Source organism: Platichthys flesus, chromosome 9 (genome assembly GCF_949316205.1).
Source record: "Platichthys flesus chromosome 9, fPlaFle2.1, whole genome shotgun sequence".
In the NCBI taxonomy this organism is placed as follows: Eukaryota; Metazoa; Chordata; class Actinopteri; order Pleuronectiformes; family Pleuronectidae; genus Platichthys; species Platichthys flesus.
Window position 1 is genome coordinate 1,709,818 of NC_084953.1, and position 22,366 is coordinate 1,732,183.

General features: G+C 45.3%; 1 protein-coding gene across 2 annotated transcripts; it reads right to left on the reverse strand.

Annotated features, from left to right (window-relative positions):
- Positions 1-1,609: 1,609 nt before the first annotated feature.
- adcyap1r1b (adenylate cyclase activating polypeptide 1b (pituitary) receptor type I) lies at positions 1,610-20,852 on the reverse strand. 2 transcript variants are annotated; one of them, XM_062396260.1, is made up of 14 exons: positions 20,642-20,852; positions 12,204-12,321; positions 9,988-10,090; positions 8,839-8,952; positions 8,654-8,757; positions 8,462-8,559; positions 7,636-7,768; positions 7,403-7,556; positions 7,263-7,323; positions 7,113-7,182; positions 6,932-7,023; positions 6,532-6,661; positions 6,039-6,080; positions 1,610-5,629 (listed from the first exon to the last, which is right to left on the reverse strand). In XM_062396260.1, exons 2-14 carry the CDS (start codon positions 12,258-12,260, stop codon positions 5,441-5,443), a joined length of 1,347 nt encoding a protein of 448 aa, XP_062252244.1. In that variant the 5' UTR covers positions 12,261-12,321; positions 20,642-20,852; the 3' UTR covers positions 1,610-5,440. The 2 variants fall into 2 exon arrangements, with proteins under 2 accessions (XP_062252244.1, XP_062252242.1); XM_062396258.1 differs by having other exon boundaries at positions 1,610-5,642.
- Positions 20,853-22,366: the final 1,514 nt, after the last annotated feature.

Genomic DNA, 22,366 nt, shown 5'->3' on the forward strand with positions numbered 1-22,366 from the left:
ACCACTAGGTTCCTCACAGGAGACGAGATGTTTTACGTTTAGCAGGTGTATGTTAAACTGTATTCATACTGTATATGTATATTTACAGTATAATCCATGGCTCAGTTAATCACCACTACAGTGCCTATATATCAAACTTTAACTCACTGTCTCTCTGCATTTCAGGATTCATATATTTCATATTTGTATTAATATTATACATATTCCATGTACTGAGCATAAACACATTGCTTCTGTTTTGAATCTGCAAAAGTTGAATGTGTTTGAAGTTGTGCAGTAATGAAGAGACTGTGACTCTTCTCTTTTCTCTTAATTCAACAAGTGAATGTTTCTTTTCCAGGTTCCTGTTTACGACGTGATTGAATTGTTCTGGTTTGGTGTCATCTTATTGGGACCATTACCTTATATATATCTTATTTATCACTATATTCCATATTCTACAGAGATTTATTGCAAACTGTTCACATTAAAGGCAGGTGAAATATCCATTCTTTGATTTGTGACAGAACGTTAAATATATAAAGATCACGTCCTAGAAATACTTTTAATCACCAAATCCAGATCTTGACCAAATTTCCTGTTTTCACCATCTGAAATGAAAGCATGTTTGTACCCTCAGCTCTCAGGAGGAGTAAATAAGGACATCATGTTTTTCAGTCTCTTCATGGGGGACAAACAGAAAAGTGCAGGTAAAAGACAGAAAGACTGAAACATCACTGAGCCAACAAGTTAGGAACATTTATTGTTCGATATTTATATAATGTACAAAAAGAAACGGTGGAGATGAAGAATAAGAAGCTGCCGAGCGAAGCAGGCTCACAGCCGAGTGCTTCAAGTCCACGTTTACATTCAGCCACACGGCCGAGCACCACGAAGCACCGGAGAACAACCACCACGGCTCCAGACCCAAGCTTTCATGCTTTGCAGTAAAAACACCGAGAACCAAAAAGGAACAAACAGCAGTTCTATGGCACTTTTTTCTTTTCCTCCTGTTTCGGGGGAAGATGAACATTCAAAGGAAAAGTGTGTGTGTGTGACGGTTGAGATAAATCTGTCACAGTAGAAAACCATTATCTCTGTTTTATGAATCAGGTTCCGGGTGAGGTCCCGAGAGCCGGTTCCTCCCTCGAGGTTCCGTCTGCCACCGGAATGAGATCAGCTCGATTGAACACGCATGCATCGGCCGGTCAGAGAGTACGATACCAACACCACCACTATTTATAAAAGAACAATAAAAACCAGGAGAACAATCACAGCGCAAAGGTTTTTCACCTTATTTTTTAAAACGACAGATATTCACCACAGAAAAGTTCCTTTACAGGAAGCGACAGCTGGACTCTGTGGGTCAGAGACAAACTGCAGCTCATTGAGTCACGACGTTCAAACACTTCCACTAAACTACTCAGAGCTTAATGAATATTTATCCTCGTGGTTACATCTTTGTCTGACATCAACATAGCACTGGCAACAATAAGGCTCCCCCCCCCACCCCCCCACTTGAGGAAATCCTCTATAAATACATTGAGAAACAAAAACTGAGATTGTCTTAATGTTTGAAAAAAAGGTTGAATTGAACCAGAGGTCGACGATTGTTCAGCCCTCTCTCCCCCCCCCCCCCCCCCCCATCATCAGCAGATGGGACAGGGCCCCCTTATGGCCGCTGTTAGGACCTGCACTGTTATTATTGCAGGTGGGACTGAAGACAGAGACACCGCAGAACAACAGGACGACACAGGTTCTGGTCGGCCCTCGACTCTCCTCTCTCTCCGGGCTCGACAGGAAACACATTTATGTTCGCAGGTCAAAAGACGTCAGTGGGTCAACGTGACAAATAATAAAGATCGTTAAACATTTCTCCCTCAGAAAATCAGTGACGATATTTCAATGTCTGGAAATGTTTTGTTTTCAGAAACAATTTTTCATCCAAGGTTGATTTAACTGAAAAACATTTACAGACGATGGGAGAAGTCTTTCAATTTGTTAAACTTTGATTTTACTGTAACTGACATGTTTAAAAAGTATAAATAAGAGTAACAACTAATCGCTCAATATAATAATTTATTAAAATTGTTATTTTAAGTGATTCAGTCAGTTTGAAGAGTTTTTCAAGACGTCTTTTTAAATGCGAACAAAATGTATTGTGTGAATTTAACTGAACTGAGGAGATGTGCTTCTCTATTATTACAACAACTTGTGTGTATTTATGAAGGAAATGACAATTTATGTTTTGTAGTTTTGCAGTTTCAGTTAAATTATTTCTGTCTTTGGAGAAACAAGACATTTTGTGAAATCTACAGGAGATTTATTTTCCAGTTCAGACATTTCCACTTTTCTGCTGAAGAGCAAACAGATGAATCTGTTGAAGAATAAAAGTAAAAGGTTTTTATCACGTGATCTATTGTACAACGATGAGTAAATGTTCAGTAGTAGTTTAATTACAAATAGTTTTCCGCTCGTCGTCGACACAGACATGTTAAAGTACTTCGAAGGCCTCCGGGTTATAAACACTGATTTAGTCTTAAGCATCATAAAAGCACTTTGTCGAACCCTTTTCGTCACTTTGCAGTTTCGTTTTTTAACAAATCATCAAAAGAAGCTTAAAATACGTGTTTTGTGCTTAAAGGCACTTTTGAGACACAAAGTAGAGTCGAACGTTTTCAGGGATTTCGTGGTCGACTTGGACCAAAGGAAACATCTGCTGTGACATCGGCTGCGAAGCTAACGCAGCCTTCGCTAACAGATAAATGAACTCGGAGAGAAGTCGATTACTTCATCTTTGGAACGAGAATAAAGTCACCCTTCAAAAGTGACGTCCACCTCAGTGTGCTTGTTTTAAATGTGAGTAGAGCGACACCTACAGAGCGACAAAGATACTGCAGCTCATTAGAGAAAGAAAAACTCTCCAGTATTTTCTACCCTGGCCCCTGTGTTTATGGAGGAAAGTATTGGTTCTCACTGAAACGTTTTAATTTGATCCAGTAGATCGTCTCATCCGGCAGCTGTGACACGGAGACAGTACAGTCTAATCGAATGGGGCAACTGTGACAGTCGAGGAAATATTAATTTAAAAGTTCACACAACAAGACGTCTCACTCTCGAGCCTCCAGAGGTCTTCTTCTGATCATGGACCATGGAGATGAAGCGTCTGCCTTCGATACTCGTCCCTAATTTGAGCCTTTTCTTGGACTGTCGCAGTTGCCCCATTGGATTACATGGAAGCCACAGAGTCGTTCCTGCTGGCGGAGAAGATCTACTGCACATGTTTCTGTAAGTACCATTAATTTACCCTCATTAATAAGCATAAGACCCAGGTTGAGAAATGACAGAGAGATTTCTCAAATGGTCAGAAACACGTTTTTCCCAAACAGATCATTAAATATCTTTCTTTGAAAGTGCAGTGACGTTTCAGAGCTTCTCTTGAACCAGGACGATGCTGAAGAAGCTCAGCATCAGTAATACAGCGCGTTACCAAGGCAACAGCTTTAAGTTAAACACTAAAAGTTCATGAAAAAACTCTTTAAAAAATCCAACAATCAAAACACAGATTTCTCACAAAAAAGAGTCCGTAGACCAAAACCACATGACGATAAATGCAGTTTCATGCAAGCGGTTGAACTCGTGACCGAGGCGTCACGGGCTCGTTGACATTTTCTGTACTAGCGGCTGATTTACATCTAGAGGCGGATCCGACCGGCGACTTCTTCTTCTGCTGCTGCTGCCACGTCGTCAGTGTGGGATCTGAACAGAGGTTTGGGTTTGTGGGCGTCGGCACAAACACCCAAAGAAGACGCTTTTAGCCTCAAGCATCCAACCCTGTTTTGTTTTCTACTCTTATTTAACTTTTTGGCATTTTCACATAAGTGTAGAAAATATGTCCTTTCACCTGTGGTGGTGAATCTTCTCGTCCCTGTTCCTCAGTCACACCAGATTGTGTTTCAGTCACGTGACACAGGAGACGAAGGCTTGTATCACTTCAGTCACTTTCACTCTGAGCTTCAGGTCGTTGTCTCATTCGACTCGAGCAGAAACACTGATGAACGATGACGGACTCATTTCACTGAGCATGAACCCAAACCTTCAAACTCTGAGTTCTACTGTGCACCTCCATGAAAGGGTCACTCCAGCTGCTTTGCACCTTCATAAAACCCACAAGGGACCAAGTAAAAGCTCCAAAAACACTACATATCCCACAATGCTTCACACCTCAGCATCCTTTAAACCCTGTGCCCTCAGTTTGTAACACTGGTCTCTCCAGTGAGATAGAGCGACTTCCAGTGACGCCCACTTTTAGAACCGCTCTGGTTCCTGAAGTAAATTTCCAATTAATTTTCTCCATCGACATTTATATAAAAACACATTTATAAAAAAGTTTGAAATCTGGAACCAGGTCGACCAATCAGAGAAGAGAAATATTGAACAATGACCTAGTTATTTAGTGTTGTATTATGTTGTTCTTTGTGTCTTGCATGTTTGTGTGTAGTGTTTCATGTAGTGTAGTAACTTAACGCTGATGAATCCGATCACAGCCAACAAATTTTGCGTTGGTGGTCAACATTTTTCATGGTAACGGTGATCTACACCAATCAGAGACGTCGCCACTACACCCGAGGATTGTGGGTAGTGTGGCGCTTCTCTGACGTTGTGAATAAAACACGTTTTCTTTATAAAACGCACTTGATCTCGAAAGAAAAGAACATAAACTTAAACATAAACATAATCTCGTAGCTTGTGGTGATTCTACCTCGCATGGTTAAACTTTTACGGCTGATAATCAAAATCTCATCGTGAACGTGATTTCTACGTCTTATGAATCTGATCCGTTCTCAACCTGATGAGTCATCGGCCCTTTAACGTATTTACATCAGAGCCGCCGGCGTTTTGTCTCTAAATCTGAACGGAGCAGCAGCTGTGGACCTGTGAAGTGAGGACAGTCGGACATGTTTTAAAAGACGAGGTGAAGCTGGAGGACGGATGTATGAACCGTCACCGGGAGAGGACGCACACACACTGCAGAGTCTCTGCGGGGGGGACACTGGGAGAGGACGCACACACACTGCAGAGTCTCTGCGGGGGGGGACACTGGTCCCCACACCAGCAGCAGCCGACACTGTAGCACCAGACGATGTCAACACGAACACGTTATGTACAGAGGAGCGAGCACGGTTCAGCCCAACAAGACGCTGGATTGATTCCTCAGTCACGTCCTTCTGGAGGAGTTGGTTTCCCTCCAGCCGGGTAAGAGGTCAGAGGTCAGGACGTGAAGTGTCTGGTTATTTGGCGGCTGACGTTCGGGTTCAGTCGTGGTTCGGGGTCGAGGCCGGTCAGACCTGGTCAGTTTCCATGGTGGTGTCGTCCGGGTACGGGTTGGGGTACGGGTTGAGGAACGGGTCGGTGAGGCTGGTCATCGGGACGAGGGTGGGGGGTGTGGCGGCGGCGGCGCTCAGGTGGCCGGGAGCTCGGCCTGCAGGCTGGACATGCGGATCTGCGAGCTGCTCTTGCTGAGGATGGACAGCTGCGTCCCCCCGTTCACCCCACTGCTCGCCAGCGAGGGATGCCGGTGCTTCAGGTCCACAGCAAAGTACCTGTTCACCGTCCAGCTGCGCCATTTCCTCTTGATCTCCGATTGCACCTTGAGGGATATACTTCACAAGGTCATTATTAATGGACCTCGCTGGAAGGAGACTCACTCACTGTCCCTCAGCCTGACTCTGCTCCCTCGGCCCATTGCTTTCAGGGTTTTCCACCAGTCATGTTTTGGCTTAAAAAATAAAAACTTTTTGTCTGAATAGTTTGAACTTGAGAATAATAATAAGGAAACATTAACAATTATGAGAGCTGAGTTTTCTGGGGAAAGAATATTCCCAGGGATATGCTTTGTTTAGATATTCATATCTTAAATATTTATATTTCTTTCAATTACATAAACTGAAAACAATGAGCCTGATCAAATCACTAATTGAATCACTCCCCCTCATACTCAGTGATGCTGCTTCTGTATGTTTGATTAGTGTGAGTGATTTGTTTAAAAGGGGATTTACCTCTCCATTCAGGAAGCAGTAGAGGACGGCCACCACGAAACCCTGCAGAGACGAGAGGGACAGACACATGAGGAGACAGAATCATAATAATCATAATAATAATGTAAAGTGAGTTTGTACTCTCTAGTTTAGATGTTGAAGTTTAAGGATCCTTTACTGATGAGACTGGAAAATGAAATGCTGATGGTTTGATTCCCACCAGGTCCAACTCAAGTCCAACATGCAAAATGCTCTGAAGACTGAAAATGAACTCTTCATCTTTCACCAGTACAAATATCTCAGGATGAAGAAGATGAAGACGTCAACTTGGAAAGACGAGGAGATTCCAGATCTTTTGCTGATAATGGCCGACACTGACATGTACGTGTGTCTGCCCCCGACAATCTCGATTTCAAATCTCAAACCTCAACTCGACTCTGTTCTCCTGATTTATCCTAAAGTGGCTCGTTACGCTGCCGTGGTCCTATCTGAGCCGTGAGGCAGGAAGAGTCACCTGGAAGGATCCCAGTCCGAGTTCAAACACCAGACGCTCCCGCTTGCTCACGTTCTCCGGGGAGAAGGCGAACACAGTGTAGTGGATCCCAAACAGAGGGATCAGCAGCAGAGTGGAGCGAGCCAGCCTCCTGTGCAACACACACACACACACACACATTGTCATGAGAGAACTGGACAAGGGACAGTGTGTCCTCATTATAATCTGCACACACAGGTCCAGGGGGAACAGTTTAAAAGAACAAGTTTAAATGGTCATATATAAAAAAAGATGTGAGTCTGTTGAACGGAACGTTTTGGGGATAAACACAACGAGGCACCAAAACACAAAGTTTAATAAAAGTTGAAATCTAAAGTCCCTCAGACACTTTGCTCTCTCGTTCACAGTGAGCGTCACTCACAGGTAAATACTGGACTCGTTTCCTCCGATGTCTGGAGACTGGAGCTTCTGCACCAGGATCACGATGATTCCGATGAAGAGAACAAAGTTTATCTGTGGATAAATAAACATAAACAATCAACAGGAGCTTTTTATTGAACACAAATATTCCTGGTGGTTGTGTTGATGTTTCTGTAACGCACCATGATGGAGGCCAGCACAGGTCCCTTTATCACCCACCAGATGGCAGCGTTGTCATTCATGTCCCAGCAGCTGTGAGACAACGTTCAGCCACATGAACACACAACCTTCAACATGAGGCCGCACACGCGTGTTCTGGGTTCGTTACTCACCCGATGTGATCGAAGTGCAGCCGCAGCACGGCCCAGACGGTCACGCACACGGTCGGCCCGCCTGGTGCACACAAACATGTTGTCACTTAAAGCCGAGTGTGATGAGATGAGATCAGGTGAAGATGTGTGTGACGCCTCACCCCAGCCGATGATGATGTACCAGTAGAAGTATCTCTTCTCGGGGAAGAAGGTCTCCACCAGCAGCGTGAAGAGGTACAGGCCCTCGATGAAGAGCCAGAAGTAGTTGGAGAGGACGCAGTAGTGGAAGAAGATCATCACGGCTCGACACTCCAGCTGCACAGGGACACACACAACAGGAAGTGAGTGGATCCGAGCTTCAGGCCTGAGACGTCTCAGCCGGGAGGAGTCTCACCGTGTGGATGAAGCAGTGCTCGCTGTCCTCTTTGGCGTACAACACGCCGTCTTTGATGAAGACGGAAATGGCCCTCAGCATGAAGGACACGAACAGGTTCATGTGGATGAAGTTCCTGGTGCAGTGCAGCTTCCTGAGGACACACACACAAATGGTTTATTTCATCTACAAGTATATTTTTATGGGTTTTACTGGATTGGACAGAGAGAGTTTCAGTTGGGAAGGGGGGGCAGAGAGGATGAGGACCACACGCTGCAAAGGGAATCGAACCTGGGACGCTGCTGTTTGATAATAATTGCTGTGATAGTAGCAGTAATAGTATAAGTAAGTCAATAATTGCAGTATATATAATATATTCTAGTATGATACTAGCAGGAGTAATATTAATATTAAAATAGTAACAGTAAGAATAGTACAACAATACTAGTAGTGGTGGTACAGATCATTTATTATATTTAAAGCTTCAGTGTATAATTAGACTAATAATGTAATTAATGCATTTCTATAATATTTAAAATGACTGTATTATTATTATAATCAACTACACTTAAATACTTAGTAGGCTACACACATGAAGATGATTAACTTTAGACTTCTAGGAAATGAAAAGTATTATTATTATTAATAATATAAATAATAATTTTAGGTTATTTAAACAGCACCTTTCAAAAACTAGATTACCAGTAACGAATGAAGAATTGGAAAGAGAGAAATCATATTTATCACTGTTAGATTTTTAATTGTTTTAAATTCAATTATGTGAAGAAGAAGAACTGAGTAGTCCGGGTTCTAATCGTCCAGTGTGATGAAGGTTGTGTGTTCTCACCTGAACCTGCACAGGATCACCATGGCTGTGGTGAGGGACACCAGAGAGACGCTGTAGCCCACGGTGTACAGAGCCTTCACCGACACGTAATACATGTCCTGAACACGGAACACAACGATCACACAGGTTCGATTCTGTAGTCACAGTTTTTATCCCCCTGAAACAAACAGCTGGAGACGGGGGTGCACTCACCGGGTGGGTGCTGTTCCCCTCCTCGTACAGGCAGGCGTCGATGTAGTGAGGGATGGTCTCAGACCAGCCGAACTCGCTGCAGTTGCGACTCACCGTCCCCACCTCTGTGGACACACAACCATTCATCACAGGAGTCACATGACTCATTCAGATTCAGGGTCAAAGAGCAGAAACCTTCAACTCACCGAAGTCTTCGCCGCTCATGAACTGTGTGAAGAGGTCGGGACAGTTGACCTCCACCACCTCACCGATCCTCGCCGGCCTCCAACACGTCAGGTTGTCCCACATCCACGGACAGCCTGAGGACAGGGGGACGGACACAGTGTCTCTTTAGGACACATGTTCAGCTCGACTGATTCATGCACTTGATGCTGAATTATTGATTTAAACTTTCTATTTCTGTCAAACGTCAGATGTAGCATCAGCGTTACACTCATGTAGTTTTCAGTTAACATGTTTCCATAGACGCCAATATTCAGATATTAACCTGATTACGATGCTTGATCTGACATCTTAACCTGAATATGATCATTTCAGATTGTTCGAGTTTTAGTGCAGTTAATGTTGATGTGAGTCATAAAGCGATTATTATAGAATATAAATATAATATTCAATTAGCCATTCAAAATCAAAGTGTCGTATTCAGAATAAGGTCAATGGTCTGTTTACTGGTTTCAATGTAAACAGGGTTGAGATTTGAAGCTCAAGGAAACATGGCGCTCTCCAGATAATTCATCTTTTTATTCATCAGTGTTTTTCAGAAACAGCCCGAGGACAAGAGACGCTGATGATGTGTCTCCTGAAATCACATCGAGACGGAGACGCGTCTCAGAGATTCAGCCAATGAGACGCCTGTCCATCACTGTCTCACAGATCAACTCTCATTTACTGCATCACCATCATCATCACATCATGTCTCAATCAACAGTAGATTGTCTTCTAATGAGGGATAAACCTGGATTCCCTGTGTGAACCATCTAGAGCTGAATAAGGTTTCAAGCTGTTCACAACTCCTCCATCGTCCCTGTGACAGACGGAGACCTGAGGGAAACTGAGAAGCTCTGCACTGATCTCTGTATCTGCAGCAGCTCCTGCTCATTAGTGTGGAGCCCTGAAGACCTGCTCCCTATCTCGGGTTTAGTTTAATTAGCTTCATTTTAAAACTGTTGGAAAACGTCAACAAAATCCTGTTTGGTAAACAAACGCAGACGAAGATGAAAATGAAGAAGAAGACGAAGACGAAGACGAGGACGAGGACGAAGATGAAGACGAAGACAAAGACGAAGATGAAGATGAAGATGAAGATGAAGATGAAGATGAAGATGAAGACGTACCAAACTCTGGATCGTTCCCGGGATCGTCGGAGGCCATCTTCTCCTGACAGCTCTCCTGCTCCTGCTTGATCACACAGTTAACGGGAACCTGCTGGCTCCAGACCTGGAGGAGACACACACACACACACACACACACACACACACACACACACACACACACACACAGAGAGAGCGAGAGAGAGAGAGAGAGAGAGAGAGAGGGATTGAAGTGTCTGTAGATTACATCAGAGCAGAGAGGAAGGACCTGCAGTTAAATTGGCTTCATTAGCTCCAGTGTGTGGTTCACACCACAGTGTGGGAGAGGGTCTCCGCTCTGGGATCAGTTTAAACTCTCGGCCAATTAAAAACCAACCATTTCAGAGCTGCTGGAACCCCCCCCCCCCCCCCCCCCACACACACACACACACACACACACACACACAGCAGCAGAGCCACTACTGACTGAGTTGAATCCCCTTAGATCCAAACACAAGTGGTTCGGTCTGAATGGACCTCATGCATCCTGATGTTCTCAGTCCCACGCAGCCTCTACTGTCCCTCTGTCTGTCCTGGGAGAGGACATGTGTCTCCCTCTGAGGTTCCAATGTTTATCTCCCTTTAAAAATGTGAGGGTTAAGAACAAAGGTTGTCGCACCTTATTAAAACCTACGAGTGAACACCGGCTGTACAAATGAAATGTGCTGGATGGACTGACAACGAGGTGCTCATCACACAGGAGCATGTCAGTTAGCACCGTCAGTTGAGAACCACTGACAGACACACAAGGTCAATCCCAGAGCTACAACTCCAGAGGCAGAGTTCAGGTCTAGAGGAGCCTCCTCCTACTGTGTGTCTGCAGGGGGGGGGGGGGGGGATCTGCAACCAGGACGAACTTGTGTCTGTGCTGGCGTCAGTGGGGGAGACGCCACGTCACCTCTTTACGAGGTGCAGGGGGGGGGGTGGAGGGTTAATATACACGGAGGATTTACGAGCGCCACAGGGACGCTGTCGTTTTGGGGCGTCGTGCGGAACAAGTGTCGACGCAGACTCTGGATCCACAGATATTGGTTTATGAGCTTTATGAGGTTTATGATTCATGTGCCGCGCTCTCGGCAGCAGCAGCGTGACGCAGTAGAAGTACACAGACGCAGGTACAATGCAGTACCAGCTCAGATGGATGAATGATTGAGGAATCAGATCACGACTGAAAGATTCAATTACTGTGGATGTTATCTCCTCTTAAAATATTAAATATTAAAGAGCATGGAAGTAGAAATATTGACATCTTTTAAAGCTGCACTCAACAGATCAAATAGAATATCCAGATCCTCACATGTCAGGTTTCATTTTCAGACGTTTTAGAATTGGTCTCTTTGAACCCTCTGCCTCTCTCTGCTCCCCCCCCCCCCCTTTCCCGTCCCCTGTATTTCTCTGTAGAAATCATGAAATCCGATCTTCATATTCACCGCTGCTGTCCACACAAATCCTGATAAATATGTGAGTCATGAGGTCTGTGTCCTTTCAGTTTAAATCCAGCTTGTCTGTCTCACTGAGGGACATCAGACTCTCTCCTGCAACTCACGTCAATGTCTCATGAAACACAACCCCCCCCCCCCCCCCCTCCCCCAAGCTGAAGTCCGGAGAAAAGGAGACTTTAGTTCTAACGTCTCTCTGTCTCTCTGTCTCTCTGTCCTTCTTAACTGTTTATCAACCTGCAGTGAAACCTGAACTTTAATCTGCTATTTATATCTATTTTCCATCTTCACTCTCTGTCTGAGCGCCCCCCCCCCCCCCCCCCTTCATTCACCATCTTCCGTTTCTCAGAGAACACTTCAGCTCAGAGGTGATGACTCACGTTTAACTACAGCAGTAAAAGATGGAGGAGAGGAAGAGGAAGAGGAAGGGTAGAGGAAGAGGTAGAGGACGGAAGAGAAGAGGAGAAGAGATGAAGATGAAGAGGAATAGGAAGAGGATGAGGAAGAGTAAGAGGATGTTTTCCCTCCTCACAGCTAAGCCATGAATAAATGAGTGAGGGCTTGTTTATCCATCGCTCCTGCTTCTCACTGATCAGTGAATATTGATGCCCACACTTGAACAGTCTCTGTGTCGTGAAGTGAGCATCAGGCCAGAGTCTCTGGATCATCCATGTGAAGCTCCACCTGTCTCAGTGACTCACTCACAGGCAGAAACCAACACTGGATTTAAAGATGAGAGCAAATGAATTTAGATGAACTCACCGTGGTGAAGAGGAGCAGGAGGCTGAGGAGCAGCAAGCTGACGTCAGACGGAGACATTTTGTGTTTGTCAGTCAACAGGTTCCTGGACGCAGCTCAGAGGGAAACAACAGGCCGTCACCTGGAGGTGTGAAAGTACAGAAACATGGTGTTAAGAGGCAGGACGTTGGTTCTATTCCTCACCAGGACAAATAAACACTACATTAAAGAGTGTCCGTCATACGGCTCAAGGTTCAAGAGCTTCAAGTGTCTGAGTGTCTCTGGAGAGCAAATCCAAACAGATGGGAAGCCCTCAGAGAAACTCAGAGAAAACCTCTGCTCTTAAAGTTACAGTGTGATACATACACAACAAGTCTAATGTGTGTGATACATACACAACAAGTCTAATGTGTACACAACCATTCACACCATGACCTCAATGACTCTCACGGTGCTTCTAACTGACTGGAACCTTCTCCACTGATCCATTAGAACTGAAGACGCAGGAAATAAAGACCTGCTGCACAAAGAGCTGTTCACCTGAAGTTCATCACACAGAACCTGAACTGCAGAACAGACCGACAGCCGTCACTGCTACAGAGCGCTGGACGTCTGTTTATTCAAGGCTTGTTAATATTGAACCAATCACGTGTCCAAAATGTGGAATTAACAAGAAGATGATCGGTTCTGAAGACGTGTTCCACAGAAAGACAGAGATCTACTGGAATCATTAGACGGGATCCAGAGATACAGGATCTCTGTGATTTATCGGATTTAAATTGAACTGCACTTTATATTCCACTAATGGGTTTTTCTCACGGCAAAAAAAACCATTATAAAAACATGTTTGTGAACACAAGCTTGTTGTGTGTCTGCGTGTCCTCGAACACGCTTCCTGACTCTGCAGGCCGGGGGGGGGGGGTTCTCCTGATTGAAGCCAAGTAGCAGGCCGGAGCGCCCGGGCCTCGTCCCACAGGGAGAACTTGGCAGCTCGTTGTTCCCACTCCATCGAATCCCAGCCAGCAACAAGCCCCTCCCACCCAGGAGCAGCAGCTGAGCCGCTGAGTCTGGATCTGAGCTGGACCACGTGGACCTGGACCTTCTGCTCCGTCTGTAAACAGCCTCCCTGAGATTTCATCATCTGCTCTAATGTCCAAAGCCACCACACTGATGAAAAACTAATTTTAATAAATTCTGCTGTTCCTTCTCTCATCAGTCAGTGAAGTTTGGGATCATTGGCTTTAAAAAACAAGCAGCATGACGGGAATCAGGTCTCAGGAAATTACCTCTTTTATTTTATAACCTATAAACTATGACAGATGGGTCAGGAAATTATCTGCAGATACAATTTTAATAAAATGCTGATTTACTATTTGCTGTCTCAACCAATTGACTTAAAAATAAGAAACTGACCCTTCTCCAAAGATCTAAACTTAATTTCTCGATCATTCTCAATAACCAGAGTCGGTTCTCACGCCCCCTGGTGACTGTGATGTCATGGAGTGAAAAGCAGTGAGCGGTAAATTTCCTTCATTTAATTTTCATTCAAAAATCCTTAAATAACAGTTTAATCCTTGAAAAAGCGGATCAGCTCCCAGATGAATCGTGACCTTAAAACATTTGAGTCAGAGCTAAATGCATTTGGTAAAAATGGTAAATCCAAGATCAGAGAGCTAATTATATGAAGGAATCTACACTTTGCATTTCACTCATTTCCAACAACTTGAATTTTACTTTGCAGACGTGATTTTCACAGTTGTGATTAGAATTTCCATGGCAATAGCGAGCTCCACCAATCAGAGACGACACGATTGCACCTGAGGATTGTGGGTAGTGAGCCTCTTCTCCTAGACGTTATAAACGCAGCTGATAGAAAATCACTTCAGGAACCACAAAGCTCTTTTTCAGTTGAAACAGTGGAATCACTTTTCTACTTGTTTTAAATTGAGCCGCTGCTCGGAATGTGAAAACGTCTCAGTTCTGCACAAACACACAACCTTCATTCATATTTTGCTGGAGTGTGTAGCAACAAGTTACTGAGGGACACACACTTAACAAAGCGAGACACAACATGAATGGGCGTCTGCAGCTCTGCCAAGGCCTCCATAAAGGCTGCTGACGCTTCCATAGAAAAGCTTCCATGTTGGGTTCCAGAGCACAAACTTCCATTAATTCATTTCTGAAGAAACATTTTACAAACCATCACAACACTGATGGTATCTCAACCGGACCAGTGTGTGTGTGTGTGTGTGTGTGGGTGTGTGTGTGAGAGAGAGAGAGAGAGAGTGAGTGTGTGCTGGAGGCTTCAATTGCTCGTTCAACAGGGGCGTGTTAAAGGACTTTGGGGGCCCCAGTAAAAAGGGACCTGGGTGTCCCCTTATCAACCCCCCCCCCCCCCACACACACATTGTGCATAACCACATACAAAATTACAAACTAACCGGAAGATTGTGAGTTTGTCTACAGTGCAAATAATATAATTGAAATTCTCCCTCGGATTCTAGTAAAGTTTTCTTCCTCATTTAAGAAAGAAAACATAGGAAAGGAGCAGATGACAACTTTGGAAACCCTTAGTTTACATAGTGTGTGTGTGTGTGTGTGTCTGTGTGTGTGTGTGTGTGTGTGTGTGTGCGTGTGTGTGTGTGTGTGTGTGTGTGTGTGTGTGCGTGTGTGTGTATTAGCGCAGCAGCTGCTAAGGACTCTCCTCCCCGAGCTGTAATCAGCGGCTTAATGAGTCTCAGCGGCTTTCATGTTCAACACTGTCAGCCCGAGAGTGTGTAACGTTTGAAGCTCCATCGAAAGAGCACACACATGATTAAAGAAACATACACACACACACACACACAGACTTATAGCACTAATAAATACTGGGCCTCGGTGTAAAGTTCCACCCAAGAGGAGGAAACGGAAAAAGAGGAGAGAGCTGAAAGGAAAACAGCTTCCTTAAGAAAATGAGTGGGTGTTTGAGTGGAGAGGGACGAGCCCCCCCCCCCCCCCCCCCGGGACAAAACAGGAAGAGGCGAGCGTTTCTTAATGACCACTCACCTGAGACGCTGCCGAGACAAGAACCAGGCGCTGACTCGCATCGTTAGAGAGCAAAGGAAAGGAAAGGGATGGAGCACAGATAGAGATCAGGATCTGATGTTTGTCTTGGTGTTTGCTCTCGTTGGGACACGGGGAGCTGTTTGGTCCCTGAGGACATGTTCCGGGTCGGGCTCTGACAGCTGGCGTGGCCTAAAGAGTGAAGGCATGCAGCGGCTTATCTCCACTAAGACCTTCAACCCAAACTCCTCTAGTCTCTCTGCCTCCCAGCAGACAGTTCTGAGGGACGCCCACCACCGGGTCCTCAGAGAGACAGAGACTAAGAGACGATCCACGTCTCCCGGCCGCTTCCAGAAGCTAACGTGTTAATCCAGAGCCGGATCGTCTAATTCCCACAGAATATCACACCCAGTCACTCAAGTCTAAATTTAACCCAAGGAACTATGGGAGGAATTAATATACACAGACATGACTTAGTCTTCATTAGTTCTGGGAGGGAGAGGGAGGCGCACATATCACAGAGAGAGGGAGAGAGAGAGAGAACTGTCCTGGTTTCTCGCTCCCATTATGTCCTGTTTTTTCCCACAATCCACTGGGGAGCTGCATAGTCAGGAAACGGAGGCAAAGACATTTTAGCGCAGAGAAGAAAAATAAGAGGAAGAGGAAGAACAGCATCAGGATCAGTGTCACAGCTGGATCCAGAGATTATCTTCATAATGAATAATGATCAGATCTGATTTTAATGATCGATCGATTCATTTGATCGGAGAGCTGCTACAGGAGAAAAAAGAATTCCACGATGTCACTGCAATGTCACGACTGAACCAGAGGGGGCGACAAAACTTCATGTTTCAGAAGCTTTAACTAAATCTTTGTGTGGTTACATAATTTACAGTTGATTTACTAATTGTGTTTGTTTCATAGTTTCCTCTGATCTGTGAGTTTTGGTTTAACAAAAGAATTTGGTCTGTCGTCATCAGCTACATGGGCGGAGTCTACCTCTACTTCACTCTGATTGGTCTGTAGACGGCGTCTGATCTGGATGTGTTGTCAGTTGTTAGCGCTTATAATGTTGCCATGGTGACATCATGATGGTATCACTTGCAGCTTCTTCAGGCGCAGTACTCCACAGTACTACAGTACTTCACAGTACTCCACAGTACTATAGTACTACATAGTACTCCATAGTACTCTATAGTACTCCACAGTACTCTACAGTACTCTACAGTACTCTACAGTACTCCACAGTACTCCACAGTACTACAGTACTCCACAGTACTCTACAGTACTCTACAGTACTTCACAGTACTACAGTCCTCCACAGTATTCCACAGTACTCCACAGTACTGTAGTACTCCATAGTACTCCATAGTACTCCACAGTACTCTACAGTACTTCACAGTACTCCACAGTACTACAGTACTCCACAGTACTATAGTACTCCATAGTACTCTACAGTACTCTACAGTACTCCACAGTACTTCACAGTACTCCACAGTACTCTACAGCACTACAGTACTCCACAGTACTACAGTACTCTACGGTACTCTATAGTACTCCACAGTACTACAGGATTTCCCTGTACATTGGTACCACAGTACTACAGTACTCCACAGTACTCAACAGTACTCTACGGTAGCACAGTGAAAGTGACTTTTCAGAATCCAACAGGACGTCTCAAACATCAGAGATGAATTTTGAAATTAGAATGTTCTATGTGGATATCTCCTAAAGAGACTTTCATCACCAGCCCTGTTACCAGCCACTAGAAATAACTATGCTCCAAACCACAACGTATCAAGAGGCAGAAGAAAGTCAAACATCGTTGGACACGGTCATAAATTTAGCTAATGAACTTTCTACATGGTTATATACAATGATGGCATGCTACCATCTTAGGCTACTTGGTTCTGAAGTTCTCGGGCTTTGTAAGTACTATGTCATATGTTTGGGTTATTTCTCCCCCTCCTTGGAATGATCTTTGACCTATGGGATAGTGTCTGGCCTGCTAAGGGAGGGGCAATGACCTAGCGGGTGACTTCAACTTAAAGTTACTAAAAACATGTCCAAATTTAGGCATAGACCCTATGTGCTACATCATCTGATCTATAGTTTTGTTTGCAACACGTCCTCTTTAAAAGGTCTTGCCTGGCAGAGGCGAGTCAGATTTTCACTATCTGGCCTTTGTGATTTCTCCGGGCATACCATGGAGCCCGTCTGACCTGTGAAACTTCTGTGTAATAACTTCAGTTATGCTGCAAGTTCTGGATCTGCGTCTCCTCTCTTCAATCACAGACTTCGACAAGACACTGCTGCTTGAAAGATACGGCAACACAAAACGCTCGTCTGCATCTTTCACTGGTCACACTGGTTTGAATGAGTCCTCTTCAGCTTCCACAGCCTCCTCCAGCTGCAGCTCACTGACGCAGGGCGACAAAAGGATAAAGGAGCTTGAATGAGGAGCAGATGTGACTGAGGAGAAAAGAGGCAGAAGCAGAACGTGGAGTTGAATCTGTGCAGCTGACGATTCCTGAGTCTCTGCTTCCCAACACGAGCCGGAGACGCTTCCACTCCCTGAAAGATTTCTAAAGATCGGCAGCAGGTCAGAGATCCTGGCTCTGGAGACCTGTGCCCCAGTCAGCTACACCAGTGTGAATTCACTTCCACTCTGCGACCTCACTGACCAGCAGCACCGTCCTGGTCAAGCTGAGCAGAGAGACAGCAGCGTTTTGCAAGCCTGGTCTCCAGCGTCACTGATGAGCGGCCATGTTGTGGTTTCTGTTGTTCTCATCGAACGGTCCGACGTCACCGAGTTCGATTTCCAAACGTGAAGAACCACGGACGTGACAAATAAATATCTGCTGGTGGTCGAGCGTCTGTGTGGTTGTCCTCAGAGATGAATGGATGTGGTTCAGCCTCATTAACAGAGATGTTGACCTGCTGCGTATTTCATTCTGTCTTCGTCTGAACCCGGGAACACGTTTCTAAGGAGAGTCGCCACAAAACTGAATCCTCTCCATTTATACACTGAGTATCAAACTGTCTGTAAACGAATGATGATAAACTCTTTCTAATGCTTCTCAGCTTCATGCAAATCAATCTTCAGAATGCAGACAATTCTAAATCATGCACTTTCTTTTTCTTTCTCTTGCCAATGTAAATAAACTTTTCCATAAACATGAGATTCTTTTCAACAGAAAATCTGTATATGTGATGGAATCAAACATTAACCTCACATGTAATGATGCTGGAAACTCTTTATACACCATATGATATAATATGCAGTATTTCCATGCATATAACAATTTGGTTAATTTCTACCTCATATACAATATGTGCTATTGATACAAATGTTCAATGTGCAGCTACAGGAGAGTAGATCCCAGTAGAAAGTGTTTATTGTGATTTTCCAGGGAACAGTTTGTGGATCTTGATTACTTGATAGAGTAAAATCAATCGTATTTTATATCATCAATATGTGTTTGTGATGTGGAGCAGCTTAACTGAAGAGATATGAAGTCTCCTGGGATACTTTCTGGTTTGATGTTGTTTTCTAAAGAGGATATGCTCAACATATGAATGTTTCCATGGATCTAATACTGATCCTGCAAATATGAGCTGCGACTGCATGAGAGCAACAGAATTCATCTGATGCCAATAAAAAAAATATATTTTAATTCTCAGGAAACAGAGGGTTTGGCCCCTCGAGCTCTTTCTAACGATCCCAGACATCTGCAATTAACCTTCTTCTGATTTACTGTTCTAATAAACACGATGTCGCCCTCACAGAGGCTGGCAGCGGTCGCAGGTTCACTTCTGCCCCGGCCCTTTTGCTGTGGGTCTTTATTCTGTCTCCCAAGTTCACGCTCACACTGTCTTATCGAAAAAGCCCAAAAGAATATCTCTGAAAAATGTATGAAACCTGTTTTGTAACGTTGAGGATCCCTGGTAGAAGCTTGGATCTTTTCCATGTTCTCCTCGTGTCGATGCTGTTTCTCTGGCTTCTTCCCACAGACGAGATGCAGCCTGGTGTAACATCCACTGGAGAATGAATCATGGATGTGAGAGAGAGTCTCTGTTGACCCTGTAACCCACTGGAGACATCTCCAAGGTGAACCCAGCTTCAGATTTGCCTCCTTCTTCTTGAATTCTGTGCTTCTATCTTTGGAACGTGCAGCTCTTCTGCCTCAGCGTTGGAACCCGGCTCTCCTCGATGTGATTCTCGGCTCCTGTGTGATACCGGCTGTGTAACGAGGCTGGCGGGCCGAGCCCGGGCCTGACGCCTGATGTCCTCCCTGCTCTCTGCTGCTCGGGCCAGCACTACCAGGCTAATGGTCCCAGTTAAACGTCAGGAGCCAGAGCAGCTCGTCCACACTCTGGACGCCTGCCTGCTGACGTGCTGCAGATATGTGTTTGTCTCCGGTAAGTCGAGCAAATAGACACAGGATCTGCAGTTTGCTCGTTGTGCTGCTGAGCCAGATGTTTAAATCTGAAACACACACACACAGAGCCCAGGTATTCAGCTCCCACAGACGAACGTCTAGGGGATTGGAACACGTCTCGCCCAGTGAGAGCAGGCATTGATCTCATCTCAGCTTTCTGTCACTAAGCCGCTCTAGCAGCTCTCGTCCGGCCTCGAATCAGGATTTGCGGCGGCGGTGCCACTCGTTCATCACTCGTCGTGAATCAGGCTGCAGTCGAGCATCAAACCTGCAAACGCCAGGTCATGATCAAACCCACAACCTGCAGGGAAACATGCACACACTCCATCCTTCCTCTCTATCTGTCGGCCCCAGTGAGAGGAAGCCCACACAGACGAGAGCTGGGAGGGGGACTGGGACTCAGAGGCTTTTAAAAACCCTCCCTCCATCCATCCTCACACAGACGAGAGCAGTCATTGTGATTCCACGGGATGCGTTACAAGGTCACTCACAGCTTCCACCCATAGGCCTGGATCCCACAACACCTTCAGGGACAAGAACACCTCAATACCACATGAAGAACATCCCTCGGGGTTGCCGGTTGAATTCCTGCTCCTCTAAGTGGTGCAGCGTGAGCTTGGATGATGAATGTGACTCTGACATATGCATCAAATACCAAGAGCTGCTCGTCATTGTTATTCAGTTACCGCCTAAAAAAGGTTCGATCCTCCTCCTGCACACGGATGAATATGTGAAGCTCAGGTTTTTCCAACGTGTTGTGTGCATCACTTTCCCTCATATACTGATTGATGTTGTGTTGAAATCATGTGTGTGTCGATGCATTGTGTTTCTCTGTGCAGAGACCGTGCAGCCGCGGATGGAAGGAGCCTCCCGGCGGAGCTCAGCCGGCACATGCCGCAGGATCCCGGCGTGTTTGTCTGCAGCTCCCCCCCTCCACCTCCATCTTCAACCTTTCATTTCCAATTCATTCACTCTTACCTCCGTGTGGGCTCTTCTCCGGGTGCGAGTCCCGGCTCCTCCGGGGGCAGATCGCCCTCCTCACGGGGACACGCTGCGGGACTCTCCGGTGGATCCGAGGAGCGCAACTTCTATCCGGGGCAGAACGAGGGGATGAGGGAGGAACAGAAGAGAGAGAGACAGCAGCTGAGAGGAGGAGAGAGAGAAGCGATCACTTCTTCCTCCACACAGGAATGAAGCGAGCATTTCAACTAGAACCCCCCCACCACCTCTCTCTCGCTCTCTCGCTCGCTCTCTCTCTCTCTCTCGCCCTCTATCTCTCTCTCTGTCACACACACACACTCACACAAAGACACACATATGCGCGCAAGGAATCTCAAATGCAATCATACATAATAGATGTGCGACATAAACGTGTTGTGTTAAATGATCCGTATAGTTGTGTTTGCGTGTGTTATTGTGTCTTTAGGTGTGTATGTGGTTGTTGGTCTTTGTGTATGTGTGTGTATATGTATGTGTTTCTGTTATTGTGTGTGCATGTGTGAGAGTGTTATTGTGTTTCGGTTGTGTGTGTGTGTGTGTGTGTGTGTGACATGTAATTGATCTCTAGAACCTGAATGTGTAGTTGACAGACAGGATTTCTCTGGTTTCTATTCAGTGTCCTTTGAAGAGTCGTCCTCAGGTAAACTTTGTGGAGAGTGAAACATTTCATGGTCTTTTTAATTCTTCTTCATTCATCTGCAGATCTGGGATCAGTTGATTCTTCAGCCTCAGCGGTTGAGCCTGTAAACCTGCTGTTGTTAAATCTCAAGTGGTCGTGAAACAAAGAGCTGGTTGCACCTGAAATCTCTCAAAGTCAAACTGAATCCTCTGAAACAGCAGGAAGGTTCTGGGTTCCGACCTTTTGTCCGATCAGGGTCTTTCTGCTTCTTCCCACAGTCCAAAGACTTGCAGCTTTTAATTGGAGCCTCTCGCTGGGTGAGGTGGGTGTGAGTGTGACTGTGAATGGACACGAACTGGGAACCAGCTCTTCACACTGCGATTGTAGGTGTGAAAGGAGGTCGGCAGGCGTATGAACTTCTCTTCTACACTCTTCTTTTTCATTTTTCTCATAACCACCCCTGGGACTCTGGGCGTAGATAAGAGCATAACTAGCGTGGCAGTGTGGTACCAACTGGAGAAGCCCTTTCACCACACTTCCCAGTTTGACCATATCTGCAGCTTCACCTTTCAACATTCATTAGAATCTCTGTGGTCTTCAGTCTTCTGATCTGGATATATCTGCTTTTGTGAGGATGCAATAACAGAAGAGGAGGAGGAGGAGGAGGAAGAGGAGGCTTTTAGAAGAGAGTCTCTAAAAATATATTGTCTCTATCGTACTCACTTGCTCTTTTTCTGATTGATTTAAAATTCAGATTTTGTGCAGGAGATAAACGTAGGAATCTTGATCCACTGGGAAGAAAGGCTGAACACACAATACAAAAAAGAACTCCATTAACAGTGATCACTATATCCGCTTTCCTGCTGTTTTCTCACACATGCTCAATCCGACACTTTTCCAGAGGCCTGCAGGACGAGTTCAGGAACATCTCCAGAGAAACTAACTTAAACATTTGCATTCTAACAAGCAGCCCATCCAGAAAACATCAGGAAACGTGTCTGTGCACGTCTGAAAGCCGCTCCAGTAAACCTGTGTGTTCTTGTGCAACGTGGAGTGAAAGGAGGGAGCAGAGCCGCAGCACAGAA